General features: G+C 41.3%; 2 protein-coding genes and 1 long non-coding RNA gene across 3 annotated transcripts; 2 read left to right on the top strand and 1 right to left on the bottom strand.

Moving 5' to 3' along the window:
* Nucleotides 1-49: 49 nt before the first annotated feature.
* On the bottom strand, nucleotides 50-983 carry LOC125987485 (uncharacterized). Its single transcript, XR_007488016.2, has 4 exons — nucleotides 845-983; nucleotides 463-515; nucleotides 308-391; nucleotides 50-225 (listed from the first exon to the last, which is right to left on the bottom strand). It is a non-coding gene; the product is annotated as an uncharacterized lncRNA (long non-coding RNA).
* A 3463-nt stretch (nucleotides 984-4446) lies between these two features.
* Nucleotides 4447-6466, top strand: LOC125987455 (sepiapterin reductase). Its single transcript, XM_049751864.2, has 3 exons — nucleotides 4447-4858; nucleotides 4949-5239; nucleotides 5650-6466. Exons 1-3 carry the CDS (start codon nucleotides 4567-4569, stop codon nucleotides 5838-5840), a joined length of 774 nt encoding a protein of 257 aa, XP_049607821.1. The 5' UTR covers nucleotides 4447-4566; the 3' UTR covers nucleotides 5841-6466.
* Nucleotides 6467-8073: 1607 nt separating this feature from the next.
* Nucleotides 8074-12777, top strand: thnsl2 (threonine synthase-like 2). Its single transcript, XM_049751826.2, has 9 exons — nucleotides 8074-8271; nucleotides 9213-9444; nucleotides 9536-9730; nucleotides 10240-10392; nucleotides 10727-10966; nucleotides 11337-11485; nucleotides 11618-11743; nucleotides 11859-12013; nucleotides 12209-12777. The coding sequence occupies exons 2-9, from the start codon at nucleotides 9222-9224 to the stop codon at nucleotides 12432-12434; spliced, it is 1467 nt and encodes a 488-aa protein (XP_049607783.1). The 5' UTR covers nucleotides 8074-8271; nucleotides 9213-9221; the 3' UTR covers nucleotides 12435-12777.
* The last annotated feature ends 1137 nt before the right edge of the window (nucleotides 12778-13914 follow it).

Genomic DNA, 13914 nt, shown 5'->3' with positions numbered 1-13914 from the left:
AAAAAAACAACAACAACAAAAAAAACATGCGCGCGTGAATGCTTGCGCATCGTACTTACCATCTGCCCCAAGATTTTATTAACGGATGCGCTGTCTTTTCGCTCTCCGCTTGAATTTTCAAGTTGAGCTTTGACAAAAGGCCGCTGGCTCCATAAATAACATGAACGCGTTCAGTGTTTTTTTTTTATATAGGGCTTGGACGGAGTCTGGGGTTCTTTTGTCCAGCTGGAAAATCAAAAGCACAAGCATGTCACCACCATCGTGTGTGCATTCAAAGGAATACATTTTGCAGAAACTGAGGATTTACCGTGCTTTTTGGGGTGTTGGTGGTGAAATCGGAGTCAGCGGGTAACATCCTGGTGGTGGTATGTAATTGGACACCTGTCCAAGGCTACAGAAAAACACGTACGTTAGGATGCAGAAATGTTGACGATAGAAACATGATACACATTTGTTACTTACATCACTCGATCAGGCAGGTGGCACCAAGGTTCCACCAAGTGTGCATTCGGAATCTGCAAAAGAAAGAAAAAAAAAGGTTATTCATTGTTTTATGAGAAACATGTAACTATTCCATTTTTCATGTTCTCCTGCATGATTCTCCTCAAAATCCAGTTTGCATGACTTGTTCATACTTTAATCTTCATTTAGATCTGGCTGCAATTCCTCATTAAACATCTGGAAATGAAAACTAAATTAAACATTTTAGCTTTCAGTTGAGTTTTTCCGTCCCGAATTGTAATTGTGTCCTCAAGTTTGTGCATGTTCCAATAAGTTTCAGAAAAGTTAATAATGCGAAAACGTTTCTTCATTGAAGTTATTTGGGTCTAAAATTTTTCCCTACCTGTTTTTGACGGTTTTACATCATCTTTAAATCGGCGTTGGTGAATTGTTGTGCGTCTGTTCGATGAGTTTCTGACTTCCGAAATGATGTCTATCCGTTATGATCGGCGTTATCATCGAGGCATACTTAAAAAAAAAAAAACAAATATTTGGACATAATGGTTTCAACTTCTATTTTTAAACCCACGAAAGAGACATAAAAAGAATAATTTGTAGGTTCCCTGTCGATCACGATACGAGTCTTCTCGGCGGGCCTTCGAGAGTCGCCGTTTTCAGAGCCAAGATGGATGCACTTGATGTGATTGCATTTTTGGTAGATGTTACAAACGTTATAAACACTGTCAAACATGATATTAGATATTAAATATGTTATAAATTCAAAATAAAAATTCATTTTGACGATTAAAGTGTAAAATGGAATTATGTCAATAGAATTAAAAAAAAGAAATCTTTTCAGTTGCGTTTAGTTTTTAATGCTTTTGAACTTTTGCAAGGACCAAATGGTATAAACTAGAAAAAGAACTCAAAAATGTGAAGGCGAAGACCATGAACGGGAATTTGAAAAATATTGTACCAACATTTTTTTAAATTTGGAACAAAACGAAAACTACAGGTTCAAGAGGTTCCGTTTGGAGTTCAAAAGTTGAAACGGGTTTAATCGGGCAAAAATTGTAAAAGTTAGAGCAAATGTTCTATTTAGGTCACTTCTGGTTTGATTTCTTGTTGAAATAAGGTCAATTCCGGTTTATTTAATAAACCCAAGTTTCTGGACACATGCTTCATTTGGATAGTTCACCAATTTGAAGACTTTTGCAAACATCCCATTGCACAGACCTGCTTGAACATCAATATTGTGAGTGATCATAACTCGAGCACCGCAGGCCACTTTGATTGAGTCCGGGAGCTCATTGTTAGCGCCTTGCACAGGGGAAGCTTGCCTTGCCTTTCCATTCTGCCAGTTCCTTTGTCTTTTTTGTAGTCATCTGCGTCAATTTGCACAATGTCCTTACGAAGCAGATTCTGCATTGCGGAGTTATGGCCACCCACCGGTTCATTGGTGGCAAAAACATGCAGAATATGCTTTGGACACAGTTCTGGGGAAGTGTACCTCGTCGCAAGGAGAGCTCTGTCCAGTTCATCAGACTTTTTTTGGATGCGGAGTCGGTTCAGCAGTTCAGCAAAGGCGAGCGACATCATCTTTCTGCCTCATGATGTCGCTGAGTGTGATCGTTTTGAAGTTGTCACGCCAGTGGTCCAGCCGCGTGGGATCGTACACGCACCGAGGTTTGGACTCTCTCTCAGGAGGGAGCTGAAAGAAATCTCCAACAGCAAGAACAGACATGCCACCAAAACGTAAATTGATTCCTTTATGTTTCAACCTGGCATTCACGTAGGCAAAGAGGTCTTTTGACACCATGGAAATCTCATCGGTGATGAGTATTTCGGCGATCGGCTCTGACTTTGTCCAGTTTATTGCCCAGGCCGTGCGTGGCACGGGGGTTTGAGACTTCTCGGCAGTTTGAGTAGACAATGCAAAGTTGTCCCAGAAATGTTGAATGCCGCCGTGCCAGTGAAAGCTGCGAGAACAACCGTTTGCTTGGAAATGTCGGCCTCCTCAGCCAGTCGTGGTAACCTCTGTGGTATTTTGGTAGCCTCTGCGTGGATACATTTGATCAGATGCGATTTGCCGGTCCCGGCGCCACCGTTGATGTGGTAGAAGAACTGCTCAATTGGCTTTGAGCTACACACGTTTTATATACCAATCTCTGACCTTGTAGCAGACAAACGCTTGCTTTTGGTTTAGGTTACGATACATGTCGCGTAACACTGTGGGATCGATGGCAGCAGCCTCTGTCACGATGGACATTTACAGAGATGGGGACTCGTGTCACTGTGACTTGGATTCGAGTCGACTCGAGTCGCTGTTTTGATGACTTGTGACTTGACGTGACAAAAAAAGAAAAAACTTGAGACTCGACTTGGACTTGGAAGTTAAAGACTCGGGACTTGACTTGACTTGAGACACGATGACCTGAATGACTTCAGTGTTATTTACTTTGTTTTCAGTTTGAATATAAAATTAATGTTACATTTCAAAAAATAATATCGATAACACGATAGGAGCGCAGGCTGAGAATGGCGGTGCCATGATTGGATCACTACTCTGTCAATCAATCAGTCGTGCCCTCTCTACCTACCGAACGTGTTTATTAGAGAATCACGCCCCTTTATATCAGACATGCGCAAACATGTCAGCGGGAGCGGTACCTTTGGCTATCGAAATTACCTTTGTCACGGCAAAAGACGGACAGCACAGTGCAAGATATGCAACAGAAACATTTCAGACAGCCAGACAACTTTGTCCGTTTGAAGTTTATAGAGCTCTGGTGTCTGCCGATGTTACAGATGAAACATAAAATGTTTGTAATGCTCTTTAATGTGTTTCTGCTTTCAGAATTTTTTCAGATTATTTTTTCATATTTGCAACTCAAATGTGTCAGACAGTCGGCAGACGTTCATTTGTTTAGATTGAGTTGTCAATCATTGTATGAGGTAATTTCTTTTTTGTTTGATTCCATGGTGTATTTTACTGAATATCAGTAATCACAGTGCAAATCCAAGTTATTGTCATATTTTTTAAACAGATTAGACACATTGTTGGTTACTTAAAGTTACTGATATCTTGTCTTTTCACTACTAAGATCAGATGCTGCGGGTAAAATTGCAATAACTGACTTGACTTAGACTTGACTTGACCTATTTAAGGACTTGACTTGGATTTGACTTGACCTATTTAAGGACTTGACTTGCCCAAGAAAAAAAAATGACTTGGGACTTACTTGAGACTTGAAGGTTAAGACTTGAGACTTACTTGAGACTTGCACATGTGTGACTTGGTTCCATCTCTGCCAAATTGCTCTTCCCGTTATATTTGACAACTTCTCATTGCAAATCAAACATTCAGGCAATTCTTCAGCATTGGCAATGAAAGCAAATAGTTGAGTCCATTCTTTCTTAAACCCTCTGGTCTCATCAGCAAACTTTCTCTTTTTGCCTTTTGAATCCATGGCCCGTCACTCACACACCTGGTTGTTTTCAACTCGCCTGTGCTGTGTTGCTTGCTATGACGCAATTTTGCGCCATTCTGAAGTTCGGTATTTTTAATATATTTGCAAGTACATACATTTTCTACAGCATAAGAATGTTTGTCGCATGATTACCATCTGAAAACTATATCTAAAAAACAAAACAAAACAAAAACAACAACATGTTTTTCCATTTTCACGTATTTTTGCAAGAGCTCCAGGGAGCCGCAAGGGGCGTGCTAAAGAGCCGCATGCGGTTCTGGAGCCGCGGGTTGGCGACCTCTGGCCGAGGGTGACCAGACGTCCTACTTTTGAGCCCTAAAAAATGTCCGTAGCTAACCAGTCCTCCACTGTGTGCCTGCCTCTGACTTACTACTACTACTACTTTGTGTGTGTGCGTGCGTGCGTGTTTGTGTATTTTGGCGTGACCACAAATGTAAAAGTTTATTTCATGCGATGTTAGAAAATGAGCCATGTCAAAGTAGCGTGAAACCGATAGATGGCGATAGAGCAAGTGACAGCTAGCCACGCCTATTGAACACAAGAAGAACAGTCGCAAATAAGCGTGACGAGCTGACAGCTGGCAGAAATCGTTTAGTTCTACCTCTTTCATCCTTGTATTCGTCACGTTGCGCTAATGGAGCATCTTGGCCGAGCATTGTGCATCATCACCGGGGCGTCCAAAGGTTTTGGTCGGGCGCTTGCAAAGGAGATGGCGCGGGTGGTGAAGCCCGGATCGGTGTTCGTCCTGGTAGCCAGATCTGGTGACGAGCTGCAGACTCTCAAGACAGAGTTGGCCGAGTCGGAATTGGAGGTTCGATGCGTGGTTTTGGATCTCTCCCAGATGGAAGCGCCAGAGAGGGTCGTCCAGACCGCGAAAGAGTCTTTTTCGCCGGACATAGACCATGTTATACTCGTTAACAACGCTGGTAAGATTAGTATTGTGTGTTGTGTTTCTAATGATCTTGTCACCATCTTAAATATTCAGTGTAGCTAATTGCCTCATTCTGTCTGCTCAGCGGCTCTAGGTGACGTGTCCCGATTCTCCAAAAGCTTTACCAGCATGGCCGAGGTGGACTCCTACCTATCTTTCAATGTTAGCTCTGCTTTGTGTCTCACTGCCCGCATGCTGCAAGCCTTTCCAAAGCAATCAGGTTTGTGCCGCTGCGTGATCAACATCTCCTCACTGTGCGCGCTGAAGCCGTTCTCCTCTTGGGTGCTGTACTGTACTGGCAAGGCGGCCCGGGATATGATGTTCAAGGTTCTGGCAGAAGAGGAGCCAGACCTGCGTGTGCTCAACTATGCTCCAGGTGGGATGCTTGGTTATATTTATGTTTATGGGGCTGATGGGGGTTGAGAAATACTCAATTGATTTTTTTTCCTCAATATTACAACAGAGATTTTTTTGAAGGTCCTCTTTATGTGTATTTGTTAACAAACACAAGCAAAGATTCATTTGAATTGCAATAAACAATATAAAAATTATTACACGTGAACAGTTTGGAGTGGAGGAGGATTGTTTATATCGGGCTTGTAGGATAATCATTTTTTTTCTCCTCGATGTTGTGACTGAGAACTCATGTTTTTCGTTTGTTTGTTTCATTTTATATGCAAGATGCAAATAAAACCTATGCCCAAAGCATGCCATCTCAAATGCCAATATTCTGCTACTATGTTATTGTTGATTACATTTTGTCTTCGCTCTTTTGTGTTTAACCAGGTCCATTGGACACAGACATGCAGTTAGTAGCCAGGACCAGAACGGGGGAAATGAGCTTGAGAAAGGCGTTTGCCGACATGTTTGATGAAAGTCAGCTGCTCGCATGTGAGACCTCATGTGCTAAGCTGATGAAGCTGCTGCTGGAAGACAAATACAAATCAGGAGATCATATTGATTTCTATGACATGTAGGACCTGCAGCGCATTACAGAGCACACATTCAATTGTTCATTGAGTGTGGACCGGACTTTTTGTATCTTGAATGTGTCATATTGTTACGCTCACATGTATAATGTAAGACACATTTATTTTGTATCAAATCAACGGAAAAGTATTTCTGAAGATCTGTTGTAGTAGATTGATCATACTTTTTAAGAAGTTATTTTGAAAAGAAAGTGCCTGCAAGCATTCTAAATATATTCCAGGGCCTCAGTCTGAACCCTTAAAATAACTTTAATTTTGTTGCCTTAACTATCAATATTTCTTTCAGACGTTATATGATAAATATATTCCATGGCCTTTGTCTGACCTGTTATAAAAATAACTTTAGTTTTGTGACCGTGACTATATTTCTTTCAGACGTTTCTATTTTGAAATCAACTGTCGTGCCTCTTTACCCTAATACACAGTAGTAGTACTAGTAGTAGTAGTATTAGAATCAGTAGTATTACAGTATAACTGACTTGACATTATGTCAATGTCTTATTTAAATGTTCTTAGTTAAACTGCACATTGGAGACTGGTCAAACGCAATTTCAAACTTCTGTGCTAACCCTGTTACATAGAATTTTTGACAATAAAGTAAACTTGAACTTGAACTTGGTTATGTGGTACGTCGAGGTCTGCGCAAATAGGGAAATAGTAGTGAATAGTAAATACCAGCATGGTTAATGTTGACATAGCTGAATTTCATCCGGAGGTTCGTGAAGGAAAATTAGGCTTGCGAGAGTGGTGTAATTGGTCTAATGACTGCAATCAAGCTAGCCCTCTCTCGTTTTCTCGTGGTCAAGCCAGGCGCTCTTTAACAAGTGTGCCCTCATTCTAGGCGTTGCGCTAAAAGAGAGCGAAGGAAAAGAAGAATAAATATTTATGCTAATAAATTCATTAAAAATATTTGAGGCATTGGAATTAAAATATGAGAGGTGTATCTCAACCAGATCGTGTGGGAGTGTCATCCCTCAAAATTTGGGATCAAAAGGTCACATAACCTGGGAGCTATTGAGGTAAAATGCTAATATTAAGAAGTAATAAAATCATCAAAAATATTTAAAACATTGGAATGAAAATCTAAGAGGTGTATCTCAACCAGGCCAATTGGGGAGTGTCGTTCCTCACATTTGAGGTCTAAAGGTCACATGACCTGGGAGTTATTGAGCTAAAATGCTATAATTGGGAAGTAATAAATTGACTAAAACTAATTGAAGCATTGGAATGGAAATCTAAGCGGTGTGTCTCAACCATCCCACGTGGGAGTGTCATCCCTCAAAACTTGGGGTCTAAAGGGAAATGTGCTTTCGGCAGTTTGCAAACATATTTTTAAGGTTGTGTTAAACTTATAATCATATTAATATAATATCTAGTATTGGAGTGCTTGTGTGGATTGGTGGGTGGCGAAGAATGTGCAGGCAAACTGCATGAACTTGTTTTCGTTGAAGTGTTGTGTATAGGCCCAGACAGGGAGTACCGGACGAGAACATCTCAAGGTCGTCGAGGAACGAGAACAACAGCACGTCTATGTGGCCCGGCTTCGCGGGGAAATCCAACCACCTGACCTCAGCGATAGCGCCGACGCGGGGAGGAGATGGCCATCGACCAATCATCTCACAATATTTTGCATGATTTAATATTCATATTGTGTTTCTTTAAAACTGGGCAACCCGGAAGAATGTGTCGTCTTTTGGTGGTCACAAAAACGCACGAGTTTTAGTGTGAGGGACCCGGGACCCAGGCCTGTATTAGTGCGCTTTGTCAGGAATAAACAATTGGTAAATTTGGTCTGATTGATCTACTGGTCTTCTCTTTGACAGAACGAACTCGCAAAATTGTTAGGTGCGCCAGTGTGTGGATTAGGACATAGCAATTTATGTGTTAAGTGTTGATCGCAATTTGGAGTCAGATCAATAACTAAAATCCGTAACCTAACAGGTCATAAAATCACATGACCTGGGAGCTATTGCGCTAAAATGCTAATATTAAGACGTAATAAATTCATTAAAAATGACTGAAACATTGGAATGAAAATCTAAGACGTGTATCTCAAACAGTTAACGTGGGAGTGTCAGCTATTATAAATTTGGGGTCAAAAGGTCAAACGATCTAGGAGCTATTGAGCTAAAATTCTAATAAGAATTCTCCGAGCTTTTGTTTTGAAAAGACATCTCGCGCTGTTCTGCGAGTCCTCGGCTTCCTTTTACCGTAAAGCCTATAATTAGGGCAAACGTTTTTTTAAAGAACGGCTGGCTTGACCACGAGAAAACGAAAGACGACTGGCTAGACCGCAGTGTCTTATGGGCTGTCTTATGGGCAGGGATCCAGCGATATCCTCATGAATATGAAGAGGTCGAAGGTTTAAAGGTCCCTTGAGATTTCTTTTAGTAACTGTGTGTGGGCTTGCGCACAACCGGTAAGTTGAAGATTTATTTGACTGGTATAAAACGGGACTCCCTCGCGAGCTTTTCCGTTCGACAACTTTGTCACTAGTAACACTTGTAAACGGGAAACTTTAAATGTCTCTCAAAAAAGGTTGGCTCCAGAGGATCTCAGAATTTATATAATCGAGGAAAAACGATTATTTAGTGTTTCGGTTCTGCGACGTGCACGGGCAACTCAACCGCTACGTCTCAAGCAGTCAAGACTCAAGAGCGTGTTTGTCTGTTAAGATCCAGGCAATATTTAACAGGCAGTCTTGTATCTGAACCTATTCAATGAACGAAAGTTCATAAAGTCGTTCATATTTTCATATTTTGGACGAACGTGAACTGAATGTAACGCATCTTTTTTTTTTTTTTTTTACGTAGCGCACCTTTGATCCGTGGACGTTCAAGAATGCCCGGTAGTGATGTGCATTTCAGTTCTTTTAAGTGAACTGAATCTTTAGAATCAGTTCACTCAAAAGATTCGTTCAAACGAATCGTTCAACGAATTCGTCACCGTGCCGCTGCGTAGCGGCTACTGCTGTCAATCAAACGGCGAGCACACGAAGCAAACCGCGATCGAACAAACGGCACAACAGTGGACAGTAGTAACAATGAAATGTATAGACTCACTTTGTGTCAAAGACGCACACGATCACAGCAACATACTCAGTCGATACCAGCAACTTTTAACTTGCCGCTGCGCACAAGTGATAAAGTGTATAAATGTCTCGACCCCGAATATAAGACGACCCCCACTTTTCCAGTCTTATTTTTAATGCAAAAAACATCGTCTTATATTCGGGCCAAGACAATAAATTGTATTCCTAATTATGAACTAACGAAACCTATTGAAGTAGGAACAACACATGCAGCTTCAGATAAGGGCTAATAAAAGAAAAATAATTGAAATAAATATTTGTTTATTCAGGTTTGTTCAATGAAGTATTGCAGTACACGTGGTGGAGTCCATGGATGGGACTTCCGAGACGTACTCTTTTCAGGTTATGCTTCTGATGGCGGAATGTTTATGCCTGAGAGTATTCCCATTCTGAGTCCAGAAACTCTGAGGTGCTGGAGTAGACTTTCTTATCCCAAACTTGTGGTGGAAGTAGCCGCAATTTTCATTCCCTCTCATCTAATTCCCAGAGAGGATCTCCAAGGTGAGCTGACTATCAAAGGAGAAATAGGATGACAGCATTTCAAATATTTGTCAAATTTTGAACTTACAAAAACATTTCGTCGCTGTCACAGATCTTGTGCACACTGCTCTGTCTGGATTTGCCGTGCCGGAAGTGATCAGAACTGTCCAGCTGAAGGATGGCCTGTCAATCCTGGAGCTCTTCCATGGAGATACCCTGGCCTTTAAGGACCTGGCAATGACCTGCACTGTGCGCTTTCTGAACTATTTTCTGCAGAAGGAGAAACGCAGAGCTACTGTTCTTGTTGGTATGAAACTAGAAGCATAACTGATTTTTTTTTAATGTAAAATGTTTATTGGTGGGCTATAGTGATTGTGGTCACTTGAACCTGCTCTCTTACCAGAATGTTTATCGCGTGATTGCCACGGGTGGGAATGGAGCAGGGCGACCAAATGCAGCTTGGACCAGGGTTTATTGAGTTGGATGGGAGGATGAGGGGGACCAGACAACAAACAAACAAACTAACATAACGACCTAACAAAACAACAATGGGACTGGCTAACAGAACCAAAACTGACAGACAAAGACGTGAGACGAGGACAATCCAGCAGAGAGTGACTCGCAGACAGGACTTAAATACAAGACATGCAACGGGAGGCAGGTGACTGTGATCAGTACATTGATTGTGAGGTAACACAGGAGGGGAGGGGCGAGTACACCGAGACGCCAACGCAAACTATGACCATATGCACACTCAATGAAATGACCGGGGACGAGTCGTAACAATGATGTCTCTCCACCGGCATTCTAACATAGGTACATCAGGGGATACAGGTGGCTCAGCCATCCAGAGTGCAAAAGGCCTCTGTGGCTTGGATGTGGTGGTGATTTACCCTCAAGGACGCGTTACTCCTGTCCAGGAGAAGCAAATGATTACTTGCATGGAAGATAACATCCATGTCTTTGCAGGTGAACACAACACACTACTATCAGTGTTTGGCCTTGAGTCTTGACTAACACATTTAAAAAAGAATACAGTCCCCTTAATAGTGGGCCTGAAAGTAAATACATCGATGCTCGCTCTTTTTATGGAACAAGAAGTATTGTGACATGGGTGTGACCAGGGCTGTCTGAATCTATTCTTTGCCAACCATTGAACTGGCTTTGTTGAACTATTAAATCGCTGTCTCATTTTCATATTTTAATTGCAAAAAAAAAAAAGAAGTTCTGCTTTCTTTGCCTAGCGGCTGTGAGTGTATAGTGCACATTCTGATTTCACTGAATGCATTGTGTGTTTTCAAAGCGGACGGCTCTTCTGATGATATCGACCAGCCTCTCCGTCATTTATTTGCCGATGAGGAACTGGTCAAATATCATGGCCTCATGAGCCTTAACTCGGTGAACTGGTCTCGTATCATGATCCAGCTGGCGCATTTCATCTTTGCATATGTCCAGCTAAGTGATATGGAGCAGATTGAGGCTCACAAACCACTGCCTGAACTGGAGGTGGTGGTGCCCACTGGGGGAGCAGGTAACATTGCAGGTAGGCTGATGACTCGCAATACAATGCAAAGTAAAATGTCACAATTTTCACATACAGCTGCTTTGCGATTACAAATATTAAAGCTGATAAACCCACAGTAGTGAGGGAAAAAGAAGAACACATTGGAACAAGGGCAAATCATTTATTAATTACGGACTCGTTTTTTTCAACATGCTCTAGTGGTTCAACATATTCATGGTATTGGTTTGGCCACTAAACAGAAAGTTAATCCTGCATTGTTAGATTGTTAGATGTAACTTTTTGTATACAATAACACATACACACACACATACACACACACACACACACACACACACATACATACATGCACGCACTCATGTCTCGCTTGTTTTGTCCATCTCTGTCACAGCTGGCTTCATTGTGAAGAAGATGGGGTTACCCCTGAAGCTTGTGGCCATGGTGAATGCCAATGACATTGTTCACAGGACCGTAAGCTCTGGTGACTTTACCATGGCAACTAATGTGACACAGACACTGGCTCCTGCCATTGACATCCAGGTGCTGCCAACAGTGCAATGCTAAAAAAAATTGTAATTGCACGATTATCAGCTGACATTGTCAGATACTGGTTGCAGGTAGTACATAAGCAGTGTAAATGTCTTTTAATAATTGAAATTTTGTATTATTTAGGACCCTTATAACATGGAGCGAGTATTCTGGCTGCTTCTGGAAAGAGACTATGCTTTGGTGAAGAAGATTATGAACGAGTTTCAACATTTACACAAATATACTCTGCTTGAAAAGCACCACAAATTGGTACTGACTATGGAGACTTCCTGCACCTAACACACGATATCCAGACTATTGAACATTCTTTTCATACTTTTACCAAGCGGTCTTTTCTTGTCCTTTTTCCTCTTGTACTTTGTAGCTATCCTCTACTTTGTCAAGTGGAACAGTAAATGATGACGGCATCTTAGAGACGATGAGGAGATGTTGGGAAGAAAATCAGTATGTGCTGTGTCCTCACACTGCAGTGGCTACATGGCATCACTACCATTGTCCCCACGATCCCGGTGTTAAAAGGTTATGTGGTTATTGTATATTCATACTCACAAGACAAGCATTAGTCCAAATAACTGTCATTATTTCAAATGTTTCAAATGTATGCAATCTCAAAGACTAAATTAAGAAGTATACTGTATGCTTTGCTCAACCAAAAGCTATTTTTACCTTCCACTACAAAAATCTCACCCAACATCTAAAACTCCTCTTTTTCAGGTGTTACCTTGCCACAGCATCCCCAGCCAAGTTTCATGCAGCAATACGGAGAGCCGGGTTGAAAATTGACCTACCTGAAGCAGTCAAGGCTTTGGACAAATTACCCTGGCGTTACCAGAACCTGGAACGCACCTCGAACTGGTCTAAAAACTGGGAGCAGAGACTGAGAATGACAATTCAGTCTGTGAGTTTGGCCAGGAAAAATCGAGTGGCTTATTACAGCTGAATTTAAGAGTTCAACACAAATGAGCCGAGTTTTGGAGATTTTATTTGGCAATCACGATACATGCTTTCCAATACGCGATTGATTTTTTTAAATAGGATTTGTTTTTTTCTTCCGTCACACCTGTCATGTGCCGTGCCAGACACGCTCTGTATCAGGGAAATACAGGCAATTGCAATATTTCTGGGTCCTCCAGTGTCTCAGAAAAACAGTCAATTGATGATTGTCTTCATGCCCATGCCTAAGAATCCATCAAATGATACTGTAGACAGCATTGTTTCAACTGTTTCTCTCTCTTCTGTTTCAATATACAAAAACAAATACTTTAAAATTAAAATTCCCAAAAGTTTCAATGTTTTTCATGGTGAAATTGTGAATTTGACAAAAAGCAAAGACCTGATACTCTCGCCAGTAACAGTAACACAAAGTCACCCGAGGAGGCTATAAAGAGGAAGTGCAAAGTGTAAAACTGCAGTGCGCAGATATGGAGGGCCTCAAGACTAGGTCTGCACTGGGTGACTAAATACCACTGTCAGACAGTAACATAATGCTCGTGTGCTGGCGCGTATTTTGATCGGAGGGTAACGCCCATCCCACATTTAGGCTGGCGCCCATCTTACGCCGAGTGCCATTATCCAGACTAGAATACATTGGATTGATAGTGTAGTTGGTTTTCTGAACTTGATCTGCATGTTCAAACGGACTGTCACGCAGCAGGATAAGTCCCAGTCGCATTCAAGAACCCCATTTGCCCCTGGAATAAAAATAAATGTATTGTACAGCAATTGCAAGCCGGTGAGCGTGGAACTGCTGAAGGTAGCATCTGGAATGATGAATGTTATTTGCCCTATTCGCTTCTCCTTTTGTGTGGACATAATTCATTCATGTAACAATTAAATGTACGTTTTGAATTGAAAACTTTAATCAAAATTCCGCCGACCCAAACGTGTTTACAGCTTTTTCTAGAGATCAGGAACAATGAAACATTTGTAGTTGCTGGTGTTATGTATCGCCCTCCGGACTCTCCGTTAAATACCTTTTGTTCCAAGTTGAATGATCGCTTGAATGATCTGAAAAAAGACTGCATCCACCTTGGTGATTTCAACATTGATACATCCAAGGAAGATGGAGATAAACAAGACTTTATTCACACTATTCACTCCTCCTCTTTCTTCCCCACTATTAATCGCTTCACTCGTGTGACCAAGTCATCAAAAACAATCATTGATCATTTTACAACAAACATACAAACTACTAAACAGGAGTTTTAGAGATTGATATTACAGATCATTTTCCCATTATATTATTTTGGGGCTCACGTAAGCAGTCTTCACCTCTAATCACGAGAATAAATACTAAAATTGTAAATGTAAGAACATTACAACATCCTGCTGTACATTTACAAACTAAGTCCTGGGCTCCAGTTTATTCTTCTCGGAATTTGAATGTAGCATTTGACCATTTACTCGAGACTATTGAAGAT

The sequence above is a fragment of the Syngnathus scovelli genome, chromosome 19 (genome assembly GCF_024217435.2).
Source record: "Syngnathus scovelli strain Florida chromosome 19, RoL_Ssco_1.2, whole genome shotgun sequence".
In the NCBI taxonomy this organism is placed as follows: domain Eukaryota; kingdom Metazoa; phylum Chordata; class Actinopteri; order Syngnathiformes; family Syngnathidae; genus Syngnathus; species Syngnathus scovelli.
Note: the sequence above shows the minus strand (reverse complement) of the source record. Positions and strands in the feature narration are given on the sequence as shown.

What these genes read in the sequence shown, in the direction of transcription:
- thnsl2 (XM_049751826.2), top strand. Translation starts at nt 9,222, where the DNA reads ATGAAGTATTGCAGTACACGTGGTGGAGTCCATGGATGGGACTTCCGA. An exon ending in GGGAGCAGGTAACATTGCAG is followed by an intron (nt 10,967 to 11,336) that starts GTAGGCTGATGA and finishes TCTCTGTCACAG; the next exon opens with CTGGCTTCATTGTGAAGAAG. An exon ending in CTCCTGCCATTGACATCCAG is followed by an intron (nt 11,486 to 11,617) that starts GTGCTGCCAACA and finishes TGTATTATTTAG; the next exon opens with GACCCTTATAACATGGAGCG.
- LOC125987455 (XM_049751864.2), top strand. Translation starts at nt 4,567, where the DNA reads ATGGAGCATCTTGGCCGAGCATTGTGCATCATCACCGGGGCGTCCAAA. An exon ending in TATACTCGTTAACAACGCTG is followed by an intron (nt 4,859 to 4,948) that starts GTAAGATTAGTA and finishes CTGTCTGCTCAG; the next exon opens with CGGCTCTAGGTGACGTGTCC. An exon ending in TGTGCTCAACTATGCTCCAG is followed by an intron (nt 5,240 to 5,649) that starts GTGGGATGCTTG and finishes GTGTTTAACCAG; the next exon opens with GTCCATTGGACACAGACATG.